This window comes from Triplophysa dalaica, chromosome 1, assembly GCF_015846415.1.
Source record: "Triplophysa dalaica isolate WHDGS20190420 chromosome 1, ASM1584641v1, whole genome shotgun sequence".
Classification (NCBI taxonomy): Eukaryota; Metazoa; Chordata; class Actinopteri; order Cypriniformes; family Nemacheilidae; genus Triplophysa; species Triplophysa dalaica.
This window is the reverse complement of record NC_079542.1, coordinates 21733797-21755394: the sequence shown is the minus strand read 5'-3', so window position 1 is coordinate 21755394 and position 21598 is coordinate 21733797. Positions and strand designations below refer to the sequence as shown.

Below are 21598 nucleotides of genomic sequence, written 5' to 3'. Positions count from 1 at the left end.
AACCCAGTGGACCTGAAAGTTGATGAAGGGCAGAAAAGATTTGACGTTGCAAAGCTCGCATCACAGACCACACAATATTTTCTGTTATCTGCTTTAAAAGAATTTGAGATTTGTAAAAGCTACAGTATATAATCCCAAATATTCCCAGACTTCAATATTGTATAAAACATGCAGTGCTTTACTACACATGGCACATTCCTTTATAATGCAGTATACTTGCATGTCCTCTTACCAGGGGTGATACTTATTAAGTTTTCAATATTAGAGGGGCTCTAAGCACCACATACTGTAAACATTACTAAAGACAATGACGAAAGAATATGCAGAATAGCAGTTTCCCTGCCATTTATTCTGATTACGAGCGCTGTCACTCCTGTGCATGACTGCGTGTTCAACAACTAACGTTAGTTATCGAGGGGTGAACGCAGCCAAAACTTTTTTACAGTGGATGGGAAAGGGTCTTGTTTAACTCCCGCATCATACTATGCTGCATTTATAACAAAGAATGGTCAAAATGCAGATGTCACGTTAATGCACACACCTTCTAAAGTTACTCTGCTTGTGACGTTCACTCCAATGTGCTGCTGCGAACTTAAGAATGCGCTAAATAACGCAGCACGCCGTTTTCATAATAAGAGTTTAAAGGGGACTATAAAGCGATCTCGAATTTTTGTATAAATTACACTATTACCCACAATATTTTAGGAGGCCTAAGCTAGAACTTTAGGGGGCTTTAGCTCCCATAAAAAAGGGCCTAGCAATGCCACTGCCTCTTACTATATGTTAGAATATTTAATAAAATATTAAAAATTATTGAATTATTGAAATTATGTTATTATCACTATTATGTAAACATAAGAGTACATTTTAAAGAACACGTTCCCCGCGATCACATTTTTCAACCTTTAGTTAGTGTGTAATGTTGCTGTTAGAGGATAAATAATTCACATTTACATTTAGCAGACGCTTTTATCCAAAGCGACTTACAGTGCACTTAGTACAGGGACAATCCCCCTGGAGCAACATGGAGTAAAGTGTCTTGCTCAAGGACAAACTGGTGCTGGATGCTGGGATCGAACCATCAACCTTTGATTTACCAATTCAGTGGTTTAACCCACTAGACCACCATCTCACAAGTTATACCTGCAAAATGATAAAGATCAAAGTTCAGTGCCAAGCAAGATATTGTCTTTGACAGAATTCGCTTTTCAAGGACTACAGAGAAAGGCTGGAATTGACTACAGCCCTCTACTTCCCGGGTACATGATGTCACTATTCCGAGTGCTTTCAATAACCTCTGCCCACAGGAATACGCCAAAGAGGGGCGAGGAATTCCTTAGAGAAGAGGAAGAGCCGCTGGAGTAGTGTTTGGTTATCAGAGATCGTAAACATTTGATTGAGCTACACGCTAAACTGCTTTCACTTTTATCACAGTAGCTGGTAATAAGAATTCAGCTACACAAATTTAAGATAACCAACGGTCAAATAACAGCTTCAATGACTTTAACATCGGCTGTGAAAGCTCTTCTGTGTAATACACTGTGTTTGCATACCTCTAAAACACTTCTATGAAACGTCCTTTGAAGTCCTGCTTGCAAATGTCTCCTGCTCAATTTGCTTGTTTTATTGGCCAACTCGGGTCCCATATAAAAAGGCAAAACTAACGCTTCTGTTATTAGTGTTATTTAATATAACCGGCCTGATGCCATGTCGGTTTTGTGTTGAATACTGCAAAATACATATCCTCTAATATATTGAATTGTTGCGTACACCGAGCTGCAGTGGACACATTCAAACATCCATATTTGGATCTATCACCTTACTGAATGTTGAAAATTTGAAATACAGTAACAATATATTCTGAAATATATTATTGGTATGCAAGTATTAAGTATTAAATTATTATTTTTAGCACTGTAAATCCGATTAAGTTGAAAAAATGATCAATTATACATATTTTTTTTTAATTATTGAAATTCCCTCGTTTAAGTCAACCCAAATATTATAATATTTTTTTGCTTTAAGTTAGCAGAACTTGATGTTAATTAAACTTAATATTTTCACTTTCTTTCACAGTATTGTTTTTTCTTACTACATATAAATCAGACACTTTGATTTAAAATGAGCTAGAAGAGACTAAGATGAGACTACTGTTAGCACAGTTCATAGAGTGGTACAACAAAAATTTGATTTTGTAACCACCACAAACACCACCCTCGTGGATAATGGTTTTACATTTTTCACATATATAAACATAAATTGTTGAGTTAACCTTTGTTGAATGTGTGGTTAATCTACAAATAGATCAAGTTAACAAATAAAATGAATCTAAAGAACTTTAAAGCAAGTAAAAAGTTAATGTAACTCCAAATATTTAATCTTTTATGAATTTTTAAATATACTTTGTAGTATTGATTTATTAATATTATTGAACTATTTAATTAATTTGAGCTTTTGTTTTTACAGTGATATTGGTAATTTTATAGGTTTTCACCTTTTATCCTTTTAGCTTTTTTGATAGTACCTTACTAACAATGAACGGTTCTTCAATGATATTATTCTTCTAAGTGACATACTTTCTATCTTTTCTATCTATTTTGATATAATTTTAAATATGTGTGTGATACTTTCAGATTTTTATAATTACTATTAAATGGACACCTGTAAACTCAATCTCTCATTGACTTAACTGAACTTCTTTCATATTGTCAGACATCATATGTACCTGCCGCTGTGTAAACAATGAACTCATTTACGCATTTGACAGAAGCTTTTATCCAAAGCGACTTACATTGCATTATACTAAACAATTGTTTTTAATCATGTGCAATCCCTGATTGAACCCATGACCTTAGCATTGCTAGTGCCATGCTCTAACCACTGAGCTACAGGAAAGTTTAATGAAGTCTTAATGAATAAACATTCCAAGAATCTCAGCTAAGGATGTGTCTCGTTGGCTGTACCTTTTAATATAAATAATTTTTAAATACAACACAGGCATATTCCTTTCAAAGGTTCAGATAGAATAAATATCTATTTGGCATGGACTGTTGTAATTTTTTTCAAATGTAGCTGCATATCTTATCCCCTTTGACCAGTGCTTAAATTATTTACATAAGCATGCACAAACAAATTTGACAAATTGCCTATTAAAATGCAAAAATATATGACCTTTATAAGAGTTAATATAAATGAGTACTAAAAGCGGAAGGGGTAAAAATGAGGCCAGTTGTATCTCATGAGAAGAAGAGAAATGGATTTAAAAGCTGGCAGCAGTGTTATTGCATCATGTCTGCATTTAGAGTGTCCTTGCGGGGGCTATGCTCTTATTCCCCATCTTTAAGAAGGCAATCAGGGGTGTAATCCTGAAAGTATTGTGGGAATTCTCTGAGACCCAGACCAGGCACTGATCTGATTTAAGAGTCATCAGGATACTGTCAGTTAAGATGAGCCAGGAATTGTCTGCTGGGGTTCAGATGAACAGTACCTTACCAGGGAAACTCAATTTGTCAAGGATATCCCAGAAGAAAGATGATCACCCTTTTAGATGGCATTAAAGCTCACTTACTATCTTTCTAACTGAAGGAATAGTTGGAGGAAAAACGTTATGAGTCTGTGAGATTTCAGTGAGGAACAAATGGTTCTGCTGCTTTTAGTACTTTTACCAAGCCTATAGCACATTGTTAACTGACTTGCATGCAAATGTTTGTATTATTAGCCACTTTTTAGATTAACATTTTTGGTGTCGGATTAAATAAAAATCAACATTTTTTTATTGCACATTTTTGTGACATTTGAAAAACGATTTTGTATATGTGATGTTATGAGAAAATTTCACGGGAACAAAATTATACGAAATTGGATTATTGCTGTTGGCTGGGAGGTCTGACAGAAAGCAATAAAAATGTCATAAATCAAACTGATGTTTAATGTCAAAATACGTCTTGATTGTATAGCATCTTTACAAAAACAGTGTCCTGTTACCCTGGTACAGAAGATACTGGCAGAGTCAATGGTTTTGTTTTTACATATTAAACACAAAGTGGAAAAAACTCATATTGATATTGGTGTAGACGGCCAAGATGTCCACAGAATGTTTTTCGCTTGTAATGAAATTATCCAGGGCCCTCTTCTTGGCTTATGGCCTTCAGTGCTGGTGGATAGCCAGACTTTATTCATCTGTTAGAACTCCACACACACAATACAGTTTTAGGAATCTCAAGTAGTTTCAGTGAGAGATAAAAGACAGATAAAATCCTATACAAGAAAACCAGTAAGTCAAATATCCACTATGACCAATACCAACTCGGTTATTCTGTAGCTCTCATGTGCTTAAAGCAATATTTCTACAAGTAACGTTTTGCTTGTTGACATGATGGTTTAATCAGTTCCTTGCAAGGATAATTAAATTAGAAAAATTTGTTGCAACCGGCCTGTAACAAATTTGTTGAAAGGAGGCATAGTTTTTGCTTGCCAAGCTGAGCCATATACGAGCCAAGCACCAGACTTTGCAACACCTCTAAATAGAAGATTACCTTCAGATTGAGTGATCTCAACAATCTGGAGCCATTTATATGTTTGCTTCGTTAGGTTTAGTGCTTGGGTTAGAAAATATCTTTAGGTCATTATAAAAATCATAAAACCCCAAAACACAATGGAAAGTCTTGATAATAATTATAACAATGTAACGTGTGTGTGTTACATATAGCCTTAAGACGATATTACAGATGTTTTTCTCAAATAAATTACTTGCATGGTGATTATGCAATAAAACAAGGTAAATTAAAAAAACCTCTAATTACTACTCTCGGCCAATTGGTGATAAAGCAGTAAAGACTTTTAAGGCGATAACAGCAAAATGTGATGCTGATTGATTGTTATGTACAGCAAGGGAAAAAAACATTTGTGGATACCATATTGACACCATTATACCTGACTAAATCCTGACAATTCTGCTAAAGATAGGAAATATTATTAGAGAACGATTTAAGATTATTCTGCACAGCTACTTAAGCAATTAGGAGTATCTTAACAAAATCACAAGAGATACAATTAACTTGTTTATGAGCCACACAGAAGAACATATAAGGATATTAAAATCATTCTTGTGATAAGATTGGATACTTCTGTCAGTGAACATCAGATCAATCCAAAACATCACATAATGGAGCAACTGTGTAATATTACTTTCCTTGCCGTCTAGGACGGGGCCATGGGTATCACATTATGTACCTATATTCTAAAAAAGTCCAATATGAACTAATGTGTTTCCCCTGGCTATATGAAGTGCTCCCTCTACAGGTCAAATAAATCACAGTTAAACATCAGCTGGCAATGGTACTATATCTCTGTAAAAAGGATTTTTAGGTAAAAAGACAGAGAACATATTAACCAAATATACACTATTAATTATTAACATTACCTTTATATATTTACTAAGTAGCAGTTGCCAGCAACCAGTCAGCTATCAAACTGAATGTGCAATTTGATATAGGCATTAAAACACGCACTAGTGCAAGACCTTTGAAAAAGTCTGGAGATACAGTATAGGCTTAATGTGAACACAGCTACAGCAAAAAACATGAATTAGATCTGGTTATAATGTGTCAAGAATTAGATAGTCTGCCGAAAGAGCACATAGTACTGTACAGAATTCTAACACGAATCTTACAAAAGTGATGTAACTGCTGTTAATGTCTCTTTACAAACTAGAGGCACGACTAGTAGTGATTTTTCCTCCAGTTGAGAGACGGTCTCCTCTTCCTCTTCCTGTGGCTCTGCTCCTTTCTCTCCGGCCAGGGAAATCCGCTCACAACAGCTCTCTCCAGCTCCTCGTAATCCTCACTGTCTGTGTTCTCCTCCTCCTGCACAGGGCATCTCAGATTTGGGAAGACTTCCCTTAGTTTAGAGATGAAGAATGCCTGCAAACTGCACCCTGCCTGAGCTACCTCTGAGTCAGGCTGGAGAGATATAAACAAAGTCAACATCAATCTAAAGGCACTCATATGTATAAATGTATTCATGTATTTTAATTTACTAATATTAATAGTATATTATTTAATATAATTTGAATACTAGTGTGTTCCACTTGAAAACCAATGTTCTAAGATTTAGGATGATACAAAATAGATGACGTGTTGCATCAAAATAAAAGTAAATATAAATTAAATGAGCTAATAAATGCAGTTGAGCTGGTGAAGAGATGCTGACAGAACTGTGACAAGAGTGATGTAAGCAGCCACTATATATTCTTGCTTTGATTGACAGGACGAGATGAACGAGTACCTTCCGAACTTTCGTTCTGAATTTCATCTTGTGCATTTGCATCGTATAATAAATGAACACAAATGAATGCAGTGCTTTTTTTAGCTTAATCTATTAAAACTGAATTTTAGGTAAATTAAACAGGATATTAAAAAGCAATGCATAATCAGTACATCACTATGTGGCGTGAATATAAATCAGCTGTGAAATTAAATGTTCGCCACTGATCACTAGTATGAGCTAGATTGACAAAATGTGTTTCACTCACATAGTTGAACTTGCCACAATTTTTGAACATCAGTAGGACATCAGCGACAAACTCTTCAGGGGAATGATAGTGCATGTGGCTGCTACTGTTCAGCCTGTTCCGAATGACAGACAAGTCCATGGGCTTTTTGATGATCTGATAATAATGACGTGCCTAATACAAACAAAACAAATACACTTAGATTAGATGAAGCCTAGCACCGTTTCTACACCGGATGCGACCGGCATGATGGGATTAGAAAAAGCATCCAGTGTGGACAAAATTGCAATAATTACTTAAAAATTAAGGGGTATAATGCGTAATATCTCTTTAATACCTCAACTGTATCTCCAAAACACAATTGAGATTACATTGAAAGCACATCAGCAGTGTTTCTACAATGCTTGGTTAAGTAAAATGGTTCACAGATGTTCTCTCCGGAGGGGAAAACACTATTCTTAAATCTTACATGAGGGATCTCAAAAATTATTTTCTCTGATGTGCCAAGATACCAAAGTGTTGCTTTTTGTGTCTATTTTTATCTTCAAAAAAGAAACATGTGAAGAAAGATCTGGACGTAAATATACAACTTCAATGATTCTACTGTGAAATAAATTAGCATGTTGTAAGCAATCCTATGGTAACCTAATAATAAATAATATCAAACGTTTGCATTTATTTCCACATTTTTGTGATTCTTGTTTAGAATTTACCAGTGGGCTGACAGGCTCATGAAACGGTCCACTGAGAATGTTGCAGAGGATCATCAGCGTCAACTTCTCACACTTCTGTAAACAAATACACAAATGATCTTTTTATCATTTATTATTTTACACAAGTGATACTGGATATTTTACTTTACAGTTCGCTTGTAAATCTCTTGAGGGATGAATTTGCTCAATTCTGGATTTTGACTCCCATATCTCTGAGGTCGCAGGATTAATCAGAGCTGGGCCAGATGAGACTCAGCATCCCCTTCGCTTACCCTCTGGTCACATGCCGACAGTCCATATGGCACCGTGCCTGTGGACATCTGCACATTCTCATAGTCATATTCCACCTCTGGCTGCTCCGCATCCCAGCACAAGGAACAAATCCAGTCGCCTCTACAGAAGTCCGAGATGAAAGGTTAGTTACAGCTGTGAGTGAAGACATGGCTTGATATGTAAAGCGAATGGAAGGATGGCTTACGTGGGGAAACTGTGCAGTGGGGGTACGTGGCACGATAGGTGAAAGACTTTGGGGCAGCGGTCACAACACAGAAGGTCTCCTCCAATGCGACAGACTGCACAGAAGTCCTCGTTTTCGATCTCAGGTCTTTCCTCCGAAGATTTGGGTACAGCAGCAGCATCTGATACTGTCTCAGAGCTGGTGTCAGGCGGGAGGATGGCCTCCTCCGCCTCCCATTCAGAGTCAAGGTTCAGAGTCACTTCAGCTGTGGAATCTTGATCTGATTCGAGATCCTGTTCAGAAGTTGATGGCGCCGATTCGGGAGGCCGCTCCGACACCAGATCTGACTCAGATTCTGCTTGAAGTTCGGATTCAGCGATTGGATCTGATTCCGGATGGAGCTCCGATTCCACATCTGCATCTAAACCCAGTTCAGCCTCTGTTGTGGAATCAGTTTGAAAGTCACACGCTGTTACTGATCTGGGTTCAGATGGAGGATCAGAGTGAATCTCTTCTGTGTCAGGTTGTAGGGCAGGGTCGGCATCACTGGAGGTGGACAGATTCCCGGACTCTTGGTTTATGTTGTGTAATTCATGCACGGCAGGCTGAGAAACCTCAGGGGTGTGAGATGATCCACAGCTATGCAAATGTTCAGATGAAGGCTGCTCTGCAGGCATCACGCTGTCCCCTGACTGACCTGACTCCTGGCTCAATATTTCCTTTAAGAACATCAGAATAATTAAAAAGGTGGAGTTACATGAAAAAGTTTAAAAGAACAGCATGTCATGAATAGATCGTCAATAACGTATATAAGTTATGCAAAAGGACGACTGATACCTGAGAAGGTGCTTCTCTCTCTAACAGCCTTCTTTCAGGTTTAAGTCCAGACTCTGGGGTTTCTGATGAGAGGTCTGTATTCTGATGGCTCTGTGGTGGATGTCTTGACACCAGGATCTTGAGTCTCTCAAGGCACACAACTGGAACCTTGGAACTATCAGAAGCTTCTTTGTCACTGTAGATGTGAATGAAAACAAATTCCAGTTATATCTTCTAATCATTTACTGTCTATTTCATTCTTTATCTGAGTACAGCATGTGATACTTCATTCTTTATTTTAAAATGTATGTCACCCAAAAATTCAGTCCTCATCTACTGTACTTACCCTCGAGTTGTTTCAAATCGGATACATTTCTTTTTTCTGATGAACACAGAGAAAGATATTTGGAAGAAAGTTTGAAACCAAACAGATCTTGCAATGGTGACAATGGTAGTCAAAAGTGCCACGGAAATGTTTGCTTTCCTACATTCTTCAAAATAGCTTCTTTTGTGTTCATCAGAACAAAGAAATATAGACAGGCTTGGAACAACTTGAGGGTGAGTAAATGATTTTTTTTTTTTTGTTGCTGAACTGTTTAAATCTGTCAGTTTATGCATTTATCTGGAAATATTGTTTGTCTCATAGGAGTGGTCAAAAGTAATGTCCAAGGGGGTATACAGTATTTGTACATGATATCCTTTGTATGCCCCCCCCCCCCCCCGGGTTAGATTAAACCATCAAAATATCAGGTGTATGGACAAAACTTTAAACCATTAAGGTATTTAGTAAGGTATTAATGTTAAACCACAGAGTATCCGAGAATATGGATCTTGTTCTAATATACCACAAATGCATAGAAAAACAAAAAATTAAGCATACACTAAATGCAAGTTTATCATTCATCAATATTTGTGTGGTAATATGGTGTGGTCATTCTCCAGGGTTGTCTTTATAAACTTTACACATGTGTTCGTGTTTCCTTTTTTCCAAGCCCCGTAAATTCTCATGTTACTTTTTACCTGTTGTCTATATCTTCTCTTGATACTCTCTTTCTCTTTCTAGTTTTTCTTTTCTTTTCATAGGCAAATCCATACACATTATCTGAAAACAGGAAAAGTTCTATTTAAAAAAATATAAATCACATTTTAAAAGATAAACTAAGATTACATGTTGAACAAAACTGAATAATAATTCAGTACCTGGCTCAGACTTGTAAGTGGTCTGAGAGGATTCACTGTGACCGCTTGAACGCTGAGGTCCTGGGATGATCTCAGCACCATCCTCTGTCTCTATGAGCCGTGGGCAGATCTGCTGAAATAAAATAGGCAAATAATAAAAGATTTTAATTCATTACATGTTGTCAGGTAATATCATACAATAATGCTAAATATTGCAGAGGCATCACAACAACAGCGTGCAGACTACATCAGTGAATGTGAGTTAGCTTATTAAACTGAATTCAATCAGTGATGTGGGCTGCTGCATCTAATTTGTTCTCAAAACAGAAAGAGGTTCAAAGATCTGTTTCCAAGACAACGGTTATCTCTTTTGATGTACATCATCTAGTTTCTCCCTAAAAGGAAACTAAAAGAGCAGAGCACATTAGAACAAAAGTGTTTTGGGTTTTATGACAAGGATTGGAAGACATGTCTGATGTTTTAAATTAACTATTAAACTATTTGCAATATAATTTTAGTTTAGTTGTTTTGTTGATTTTGAGTTGTGTTTTGAGATCTGTGACAATTCCAACACTTCTAGTGCTAGTAACAGATCCCTATTACATGTCATTTCTCACCACATGTTCAAATGCATTACAGTACCTGCTGCGTTAAACATCCTTGGTCCCAAGTCACTGTTGCCAGGCTATGAGCATCTCTGCTCGGCCTGTCTTTAGAGGGCCCCTTAAGAGCTCCTCTTGCCTCCAAAGAAGCTCCTCCTGCCGGGCTGCTTTGAGACCTGGTCATCGCCTCCGTAGCGGGTTGGCTCTGGCCATCACCTTCCCGGCCTTGAGCCAGCGGAAACATCACCGGACCCGAGGATCTCTGCGGGACACAACCAAATTCTCATTAGCGTGAAGCTAGGCTAAAAGTCATTACGACACCAAGCTAGAACCATAGCAACTGTGACAACAGAGGACAGGTAGGTAAGGAACAACAACATTGAGGGTGACGATGCGGTGCGAACAGTTCAACACAGTTTGACGCAAAATTAAGAACAAAAACCGGAACACATTTATCACACACTGAGAGAAAACAACACAAGTGCTGCAACACTAAAATAATTCTCCTGATAATATATGACTTAGTTACAGAACCAATTATCGTATGTAAATCCCACTTCTGGGGCACGAAAGACTTCTTTGAATAAGCAGCATTAACACATCAGAGATTAGGCTTTCTCTCCTCCGTGGCCCTCATCTTTTCTTGTCATAATTCAGTAATGCGAGAAGTTTGGAGAAAAGCCCAAGCGACTGCACCCTTCACTTACAAGACAAATGTCAGAGTTGGAGGCAGTAACCCGTGCGCACGACACCGTAACTCCTCCCACCTCGACTTCTCCGTCTCTCTCTTTTTTCCTCCTTTTTATCTCTTCTCTTTCTGACTCGTAATTACCTTGGGATTAAAACACTCACCTGATAGACACCCAGGAGGAGAGCGTGGAATGAATCGAGCTGTGGAGAGCGTGTGTTGTAAGTGCGTGTGGGTGCAAATAGATGGTGGGAGATCTCAGACTTTAGAGGTAATCGTGTGGGCTCGACAGCACGAAGAAAAATCCAACAGCGAGTTCCTTCAATTCCCTTAGCATCTCATTAATACAAGGTTAAGTAGATATGTGGTTGCTTTTTTCCTTCCCTTTAATCATGTTACAGTTATGGGCTGGAGATGATACATAAAAAATAAATGTTACACTAATTTGCCTCTAGAGAACCAAATCTTACAGGGAAATTCAACCTGAAATCTGAAAATGTATCAAACTCTGACATTCGCCCTCATGTGCTTCAAACCCTGTGTGATTCCTTCTTCTGTGGAACACAAAAGAATATATTTTGAGAAATGTCTTTTTGTCCATTCAATGGGGTCCAATGTTGTTTGGTAACCAACATTCTTTAAAATATCTTCTTTTGCGTTCTGCAGTAGAAAGAAAGTCTGTCATGGTTTGGAATGACATGAGGGTGAAAAAATGATTAAAGAATAATAAAATTTAGGTGAACTATCATCATCATGTGTGTATGTGTGAGTTTGTGTACAGTATATGTGTGGGTGAGACATTTTGTGTGAACATTGTGGTCTTAATAGTGTCTATGCTAACACTACAGTTGTCCTCACTTATGTCTCACCATCTGCTCGCTGAGATGCTGTCAACAGGCGTCAAGATCAAAACATATTACACCCTCAGAAATAGAGATGCTGGAGATTTGATTTCCTCTTTCTAAATTACTATTGAGAGTGGGGAGCAGTTGTGAGGAGGAGTTCATTGTTCACACCCTTGTTCACAACCAGAACTGTAGCAGCGTGCTACATTTCACATTACAATTGCATACAAATAAAAGCAACATGAAATTCCCAGCATTGACTGAGTTTCCTGTGACATGCTGTAGTTCACTTGAAAACGTTTTAAATAATGTTTTTTCTCATTCTTAAGTTTTTAATAAACATTTAGATATTATGATTTCATGCATGTTTGTACTTTTAAAATGTATTTAGATGAACTGCATAAAATATTATAAGGTCATGGTAAAATAAATGGTGATCAGTGACAGAACGTGAAATGACTTTTCATCCAACCGTTTACAGTATATACAGTCATTCATACTTAGGATTTAATGAGAAAATAAATATGTTTTAGGAAAAACACACTCACTGTCATTTCACGCACAAACACACAGCAGTGTGTCACAACATTTGCAATGATGCTTGATAGTCTGTACATGTGCTAGGACTTGCGGTGTAGACCAGTTAACAGCGTGGTTGATTTGCAACCTTTGCAAACACTGGCAAAAGGCAGGCCAAAGGCCTGTGGTCAGTAAGCACACTGAGAGCAAAGGTATTGCTTTGCAAAACACAAAAAAAATCTTTACTGAAACTCACCCTGCCTTCATCGATACGATCAAATATAGGCTGCAGTTCAAGCATGGGTTGGTTGCTGGTTTCTGTGGTCGTCTGCACTTGAGTATGATTCTGGACCTGCAAAGGGTCTCTGTTTGGTGAAGGTTCTGGTGATGTAGCTGCTCTGGATGCCACTGTTTGTCCTTTCCCACAGGGATCAGATATTATCGCATCGGTGACAGTCTGATCAGCAGGGAGCGGTTCGGCCAGCGGGCGGCTGTTGGATACCGTCGGTTGGCGAGGCAAAGCAGAGCTGGTTCCATGTGGGACTGGGTCAGATCTAGAGTGAGAGGTGGACTGCTGTATAGGCTGAGCTCCGTGTGTGTGCACTGGGACAGATGCGTCAGTCTCCCAACAGCTGTGGAGGGATGGAGGGGAGCTCCGACTGTTGCCGTGTGGACACTGAACAGGGTATTTGTCCAGGGTTACAGAGTACTTGTCCAAAGGAACCGACTGGGTTGGTCTGCAGTGCAGGCAGCAGAGTTGGGGCTGGCAGAAGGTCTGGTAGGCACAGCCAGGTTCCCGCACCGCGTGGCACATAGGAGGCATGGCTATGCAAGGAACAGGCTGAGGTCGCAGGATACTAGGGTGACCGACGATCTCAGTGTACGAACGACTTCCGCCCTCAACCACCAGCTGACCTACAGCAAGGAGAAATCATTAGTGTGCATGGCAATACTTTAAACTAAATATAGAAAAATGTTTAGCCGGACTTCCATTTAAACGTGATGTGAAAAGTTCACAGTAATACGTTGTTCACACCGCTAGTGACTTATTTCAATGATAGCTAAGCGACATCAAGCGACACGAGCGACCGTTGGTGACAGGAAGTGGCCAGGTCTAGCGGCGCAAAAAAGTTTTGCACAAATTTATGCAAATAATGAGTGACTTTCAGGAGCGATTAAAAACAGGAGTAAAGCAGCTGAGATTATGCCATCCGTCTCCCGTCAGTTACTAGTAAACGCTTATAACTGTTACTAGGTGAAACAAAGCTAGGTAGGTTAACAACATTTCCAGCAAGTTCCATCAAATATTATTACACCCTTTGGTGTGTGATCTGTTTGTGGCTTTTCACCACAAATTGACGGTCGTCATTAAAAAAAAAACGGTTCTCCTCCAAAGACAGGTTATTACGGCAATCAGTGTTTGTACTGTTGTACAGCAGGTGGCGCTGTTACACACCTTTGGGAAAAAGTAGAGAATCCCAGAACCTAGAACGTATATTTCTTATCGGTTTTTAATGATTGTTCTGAGTGTAATCTGGGCAGAATCTTTGACAAAAAACATTAATTATCTCAGCTGTTTAATCAAAGTGAGGCATTTTTGAAGAAACCTAACCACATCTAAGAAGTGATAAAAAAAAGAACAAATGAAGATACAGTTTCTGTTCTTTCATTGTCCATATATTCTCTACAGAAAGTGTACTGTGAGCCATTCAAGTTTGGTGAAAATGTTAAAAAAAACGCTGGCGTAGGCTGGCAACTTAAAAAAAAGGCTGGCAGGAAAGAGGTAAGTTTTATATTAAAAAAGTATTTTTTTTTAAGTCTTACATGGACTTACATTGTAATATTCTGTATTACAAATATAACCACCACCAATGATATCATTGTACTATTTGTATAAACTGCAACCAAACTTCATTTAAAAGTAACTAAAAGTGTTTTGCTGCTCTACAAGCACTAAAAGCAAATATATTTGCACATTATAAGAAAAAAGAGGAAAGATGACACAGTGCTAATCCTTTGGAACGTCAATGTCCAAAATGGATGTATTTACCTAAAGTGGACATCTGTTTGGTCCAGAAACTGGCATCCCAATTGAACTTGATTTTCAATGGGGCCCAGGATTCTGACAGCATCAGTGGCTCCAGCAATTGCTGCATCTGAAGAGCAATCTGACAAATGAATTATAGATCAAACCTCACGATAACAGAGACACAGAGTTATAAATACTGCATGCAATTCTGGCAGTGAGTGAAACCGAAACTCTTTCTGCACTGCTCTATGTGTTACATTTGTACAAATAAATGTTGTGGTTGCAATGAAGCAATGAGGCATTTTAAGTTATGGCGCTGACACTTTTTTCAAACATGCCACAAACTTAGAACATGAACTCTAAATTCTCCTTAGAGATTTGAACGTTCAAAACTCCTACCAGCTCTTTGCTGAAAAGCAGTGGATTGTGTCTGTGGTGGGCTGTAGCCCAGGTAATGAAGTTTTGCACGTGCTCCAACTGGCTGCACAGCTCTATGGCCCCCTGCAGCTGGTCCTCCAGACGTTGCTTGAAATCACTGGAGATACTCTGCACAGGAAGAGAACGACAAAAACATGGGTGCCCGTCTACTCCTCACCACTTTCCCCCATTTTCTACTTGGCAGTATGTGCCCGTTTTGCACGATTCACTATACACTCGTTCTGTTCTGCATGCTCCATCAACAGCACGGTCAGCCGGATGTTCGGAGATGAACGCGGCACAGAAAGTCAGAGTGGGAATGGAGGAAGAGAAAGTAATTACCTCCAGTTGTTCTATTAATAGGTTGGCCCGTTTGTTAAGCTCGTTCATCATAATCATCTTTGCCATTTTAATCTGGTTCTCCGCCTTCCTCTGCGTGATCTTTATACCGTGGAGCCTGGACAGATGGAAGAAAAATAAAGACGTTTGTTAGTTATTGATGGAGACGTCTAAGGGAGTTTAAACATACCGATATGACATGCGGTACATCTGGACGCTTGAACATCTGCTGAAATTGTTCACAGGAAGCGATGGATCTTGTTCGTGTCTTTAAGCATCACATAAGCTACACTTGTTGTCATAAGGATCCCAGCTGTTCATGTTTTAGATGACTAATGGACACCCTTCGCTTTACTTAAGTGACATTAGCAGCATTATGAGGAGCATGTGCTGTAGGGAGAAAGTCATACCTGCCCTGGACCTGTTTGGCCGTGCGCTCCACCGCTGATCTCTTCTCCTCCACCCGTGCCATGAGGTTCTGCAGGAGCCAGCGCTGGTCTTGTAGTGCCTTCCCTACACGCACCAGCCTAAAATAAAAAAATAAATCATAGTCATGTCAACCAACAGCCAGCCAAACAACTATGACTGTTGGCAGAAGTTTAAATAAAACAAGCTTGACATGTAGGTTTGCCCGACAGCCTGTGTTTGTGAGAAACGGCCACCTGTTCTGTCTGTATCTCTGAGCATGTGTTTTGGAAAGGGCAACGGGTGTTTGTGAGAGGGCATCTTATGTATGTAGATGTTGGTGAAAGGAGGCATGCGTGTCAGTGGGTACGTGTCCTCAGCCCATACCGATGGTCTTTGTGGGCGGACAGGTGACAGATGCTGCAGGCCATGAGGTCGCACGTTTCGCAGAGCAGTTCCAAAGGCTCCTGTTTATGGAGAGGACACATGACAACAGCCTGCCCGCAACAACCGGCTCCTGCAGCGTGTCGTAAGAAAGAGAAAAAAGGAAATGAGGCCTAATTATCAGACGGCTATTAAAAACACATCATCCTTCATCATGAGTCCCAAATCTATAAAAAAATAAACAAATGTGTTAATATGACAAAGTGTGTTGAAGTTGTGCAGGTTTAATGAAGAATTAACTGCGCTTATTTTGACCAATACAAAGTACACAAAAAAACTTGATGGCATCAGTGAGTTTCTCTCTGTCTTAGCATCATTTATTTTTAGTGCAACAAAACACAAGCCCGTCAAAAGCTTATAAATATTTTTAGACCTACAAATGCATTGTTTTTAAAACAAAATGAAGCAAATCAGAGCGGATCTTTGATCAGTCAGTCGTATTAAAAGTCCTGCCAATATAAGGAATGCAAGTCATATGCTTTTGAAGAGAAAAACAAAGAAACAAGGCTCCAGCCTTCAGGTGAGCATAAAAAATAACCTACATTTCTAAAACAAACCCTAAACTTGACATTTTAAAACCATCTCATCATATGCTATACCACGTTTTATGCTAGTTTTAATATAAAACATACATAAACTGGCAGGATCTAAACTTTATTGTATTGCACATTTTATTGTATTGAATTGTTTTGCAATGCATATTGTTGCTCCTAATTGGCTTCCTGTAGCAGCTTCGATCCAAAAACGCTTCCCTCTGTTAGCCACTATGATCTTTCTTCTTTATAAAGCCTGTTCATAACAATTGGGAATTAGGGAGCAATTTATTTTATTTTATTTTTATTCATCTTCAAATTTCACAAACAAACCCAAAATAACTCAACCACAGAAGTCTGGCTCTGAAATCAGTCTGTCTGAACACAGACATCCACTTGAACCCTGAGCAATATGGCAAAAACAAATATATCAAACGCTCTCATTTCCATTCCATTGTAGCACAACTCTTAACAATGCAGTTTTACTTTTACAGTCTCTGTGATCACAGACAGTCATTCAAGCAGAATGCAGAACTCATTTAGAAATGACGGACCTCAACCGATAACTCCTGTCACACTAGATACACAGGCTGTCCATCAGAAGCACTGGATGATGCAGTGACAGTGTTGGGTTGAGAGACGCACGCTGACACAATGCACAGAGAGAGAAAGAGAGAGAGAGAGAAAGAATGAGACCACAGGCTCCAGCTCTCAAGAGCTCCCATAGCCTCAATGCAAGCTGGTGACCGACCACATCCTGTTTCACAACCGCACTCGTGTTTCTCTCACACTCTATCTCTCTCTCTCTTTCTTATCACCTCTCTTTTCTTTTTTTATGTCACTCTAATCACTCCCTCCCTCTTTTTTGGGTGGATTTGTGGTGTTGTAATCATATGTTTAGCGCGTTCCATATTGTCATGACTCACAGCCAGAGAACATGTACGAAAAGAAGCAGATCGGCCAAATTTGAGCTGCGTTTGCTCAGAAAGTATCAGCTTTGGAAAGTAGGTCACATGAAAAATACAGCTCTACAATACATCAAGAAGGATAATTATTCACGCTTATTATAAAATACATTATTCATTGTGTTAAAGGACCAAAAAATAAGGAGGGATTGAAAAATATGGTGCTCAGCTGATAATGTCCAGTGCTGAGAGCACAAACGAACAGGCAAACAGCAAAGCTAAACGAGGAAAGTAATTACAGATTGGTGAGAGAGAGAGAGAGAGAGAGAGAGAGAGAGTCTTGCCTATTTCTGATGGTAATGGAGGGTCTCTCTGCTGATGCTGCAGGTCGGCAGGTTGAGTGGAGGTCCTCTCATGCTGATGCAGGTCAGTACATTGGAAACACAGCCACTTGTTGCAGAAGGTGCACAAGCTCTGTGCCATTCTGAGCTCTGAGCACTCGGAACAACACTGAAGCACAAGCAGACAAGCATTCAAAATCAGCATCTTTTTTGCATTCAGCCACAACGGGATCAGTTGAGTTGGTGTCATACGAGCTTGCCACAATCGCAGATCAAGGAGATCTGAACGGCTTAATATGAAGCAGCATCCTTCATGGTTTTAAACTGCTTGAGTATAAATCAATATTTTACACAATCATCATGATCATATAAGCACCAATACTGTGAAAGTGTTCGTTTTGTATTCTGCACTTGCTGCGGCATAATTAGTTATAAAAGAGCAAAGCTCCTCGCAAAATGAATGCTAAAAATATTCAAATTCATATTCCAAAGATGCCTTTTTCACACAAAAAAAAACAGCACATCATGTGTCGTGTGTCACAACAAACCGCTTTCAAGCCCAAAGACAATTCGTCAACTTTAAACACACTGACTCCATTATCTGACAACAGCGCAGGATCGTCTTACCTTCTCCATGGTGGTGGCAGGACACACGATTCCTAGGCGCTCGCGTGAGAAAGATTGTGATATCCAGCTCTCGCAGCTCTGGCAGCAGTGAGGCAAGGACACAGCAAGTGTCTGACACAGCTCGGCAGTGCACTGTGACAGCTCTACCTGCGGCAGGAAGTAGTGCACACTGCACACTTTAACCCCAGCGGAGCAGACTCCCGAGCTCTCTGCCCTGTATGCCCTCAGCTGTGGCCAGCGGGTAGCACTCCTTGTCAACTTCCCGTTGCTGTTTCAATCCAACGTGCATCCCACCACGAGCCACCATGATCCTTCGTCTTAAATAAGCCTGTTCATAATCATTGAGAATTAGGGAGGGCTGATAATTATTTTTTTTCTGGGACAAAATATCCCCGGCAGCCCTTTTCGCCAAAAATGGAAGGGGAGAGGTGCGGGATGACCTACAAATATTTAAGAGAATCGCACGGCAAGGGTGCGAGATGGATCGGGGATGAAGGGACGCGTTTCGTGCCCTCCTTCCTCGCAACCTTAGATCAGCACCAGTAAGGGACAGGTCCCTCCGGATCGGCCCGCTCCAACGTAACACAGTGAAACCGGGTCAGCCTTCTCCAAAGATCAGATGGGAATAAAGATGTGCTTGCACAATGCCCTGTAAAGTGTGAAATCAATTACGGTCTTATCTCACTTCCTCTAGCTACGAGTTCCCCAAGATCTTTGCTTGCAGTTTCACCGGGTACCACTCAACTTATACATAAATGAAAAGGAAGGGGTGCACGGGGGTTGTAAACTAATGAAAGCGTATGTAACCCTAATTAAAATATAACAGAAATTATAAGTGTCATGCAAATCCCTCAATATGAAAGCACCTATACTGCTGTGAGTCTGCCTGACAACAACCCCTGCAGCCTGACCTACAAATCTGACAACTCTCTCTTCCTCTAGAGCTGCACTGGGGAGCTTAAAAACCATCTGATTCCCTATTGTGTACCCACAGACCCACTTTAAAACACAATTAGTCAACCCAGCCATTCTTTCTCTTGTTCTTTGGGCAAGACAGGCATGCCTGCATCTCCACGCTGCTGCCTTTGCCTTTCATACCATCCATTTAGCTTTTAAAACAGAAAGCTCATGCTCTCTCTCTCTCTCTCTCTCTCTTTCTTCCTACCGCCAGGGATGACTCCTTTTCTCCGCTAAGTGAATTCAGCATGAGCGTCTTTCTGCCTGAGCAAGCACAACCATCTCCAGAGAAAGTACATTAATAGAAACTTGAGAGGAGGTTCCTCCCATGGAAGAACACCTTAGTAACATCCATTAAGACCATGGTTATGAGATTATGACAAGGGAATGGCAGATTATCCCACAGCGAATGGCAACTTTTCACCGCCGACTGTTCAATTCATGGTGTCTACACGTACTACAAGTGAAGGTCAATGGCAACTTTTAACCACTGATTGTTTAATTCAGTGTCTACATTTATTGTAAATGAAGGTCAAAAATAACCTTTAAATAAGTAATATGTCGCTAAAGCAGCTTGACATTTACTGCAATGAGATGCAAAACACTCAGCTGTGGTTTATCACAATGATGCACTTCCTATTAAACAATGTACAACTAAACAGTTCCTGAAATCACATGATGTAGTGTTAACATGCTGCCAAACAAAACTGCCTTATCATGCACACACTTCTAAAGTTAGAGAGGCCGTGTTTTCTCTCGAAACTAAAAAATAAGCTAGTGTAATAAACTAATTATTAACATTAATGCAAATTATGCATAAAATGTATAAACACAAAAAACAAGTATCATTTGGATTTAAATAAAACTTACATACAGCTTTTTCTCCATTATGCTGTACATTGAGGTGCAGAGATCAATGGTAAAGAAGAGATTAAGTGAAGTGTATATGATAAGATACCATAAAGACATGGCTTTACAGAACAAACAGAGCAGTCTGTCTCTCGCTGGACATCAAGATCACTCAGCACGGTGTCCTAAAAATCGTCATATTTCACAATTTGTCATAAAAATGCATCAATTTAACATTTATGTCCGGTTCTGAGTTGGCTCCTTGTTATCAAGTTGGCGAGTTAATGTGAAAACAAGAAATTCCTTTCAACAGTCAAAACTCTTCAAAGTGAATTCTGCACAAAGAGATTTGACAAAAAAATCGAGCTAAACAAATATCTGTTTACAGATTTATTTTGCATGACATTATTTTGGATTCATACTTTAAAAATACCGTTTAAATACCTGTCCTCGTCAGAAATACTTCATTTTACATTTAAATTATCCAGCTGATAAAGCTCTCTAAAATAATACATTTACATGCGTTAGTTGGGCTGTAATGGGAGAATGCGCACTAGACCGCTGCGTTTTTGGGAGAGTCTACTCGTGCACCTCACAGATGGGATGGGACTCCACAAAATCCTGCGCAACCTGACCATATACGTGACAACATCTGTGCTTAATACCGCAATACAGAGCGTTACTAAACATAATCCGAATGGCGATGAAAAATAAAATATTGAGGAATGCATGCAAACATAATGATAGTTTGAACCGCACCTTGCTTCTCTTGAAGAGGCACAAATCCAAAATTCTCCACCTCCTCCTCGTCGGCTGGATGATTATATCGATTTCATATATGCTTCGTGTCTAAATTGCCTCATGTATCCTCAATAGAAACGACTTTCAACCCCAATAGACTGTATTCATCTTTATACGCTTATTATTTTATTACCTTAACTGCTTCAGCACTGAAACTGTCAAAGGAAAAACCGAGCATGCATCTATAGTCTAAACGCACAACTTTGAGTGTAAATCTTCCGCCAATCTATTATATATATGAAATATTTAAAATAGTGCATTTAATCAAAGTTACAACGGACGAGATCGCGTTATCAGTCCACCAGCTCCCGTTATTTTGTCGTGATACGCACGCACCCCGCGTTGCGCACTAAAGTTCTTCACCTTTAAATATTTCCACCCCAGCAGATGTCGCCTTTGTCTCAGTTTTATTTTAATACAGGTGAGGAAATAACGAGTAAAAACGCGAGACTTTACAACCCTCAAATAAAAAAATGATTTGATCTGTCAGAACTCGTATCAAAAATCACACCAAGAGTGCCAATGAGGATTATAATCATCAATGATCATTAGTGTTAAATGTACAGTCAGGTCCATAAATATTGGGACATCGACACAATTCTAACATGTTTGGCTCTATAC

General features: G+C 39.4%; 1 protein-coding gene across 6 annotated transcripts; it reads right to left on the bottom strand.

Annotated features, from left to right (window-relative positions):
* Positions 1–3910: 3910 nt before the first annotated feature.
* On the bottom strand, positions 3911–21315 carry trim66 (tripartite motif containing 66). Of its 6 annotated transcripts, XM_056753220.1 has the most exons (18): positions 20936–21315; positions 18371–18698; positions 17747–17912; positions 15908–16037; positions 15526–15642; positions 15119–15233; positions 14759–14905; positions 14381–14498; positions 12587–13245; positions 10319–10540; positions 9698–9809; positions 9518–9617; positions 8519–8693; positions 7703–8400; positions 7497–7617; positions 7225–7299; positions 6533–6685; positions 3911–5960 (listed from the first exon to the last, which is right to left on the bottom strand). In XM_056753220.1, the coding sequence occupies exons 2-18, from the start codon at positions 18377–18379 to the stop codon at positions 5721–5723; spliced, it is 3357 nt and encodes a 1118-aa protein (XP_056609198.1). In that variant the 5' UTR covers positions 18380–18698; positions 20936–21315; the 3' UTR covers positions 3911–5720. The 6 variants fall into 6 exon arrangements, with proteins under 6 accessions (XP_056609198.1, XP_056609190.1, XP_056609215.1 ...); XM_056753212.1 differs by having other exon boundaries at positions 18371–21315; XM_056753237.1 differs by having other exon boundaries at positions 9518–9599; positions 18371–21315.
* Between the last annotated feature and the right edge of the window lie 283 nt (positions 21316–21598).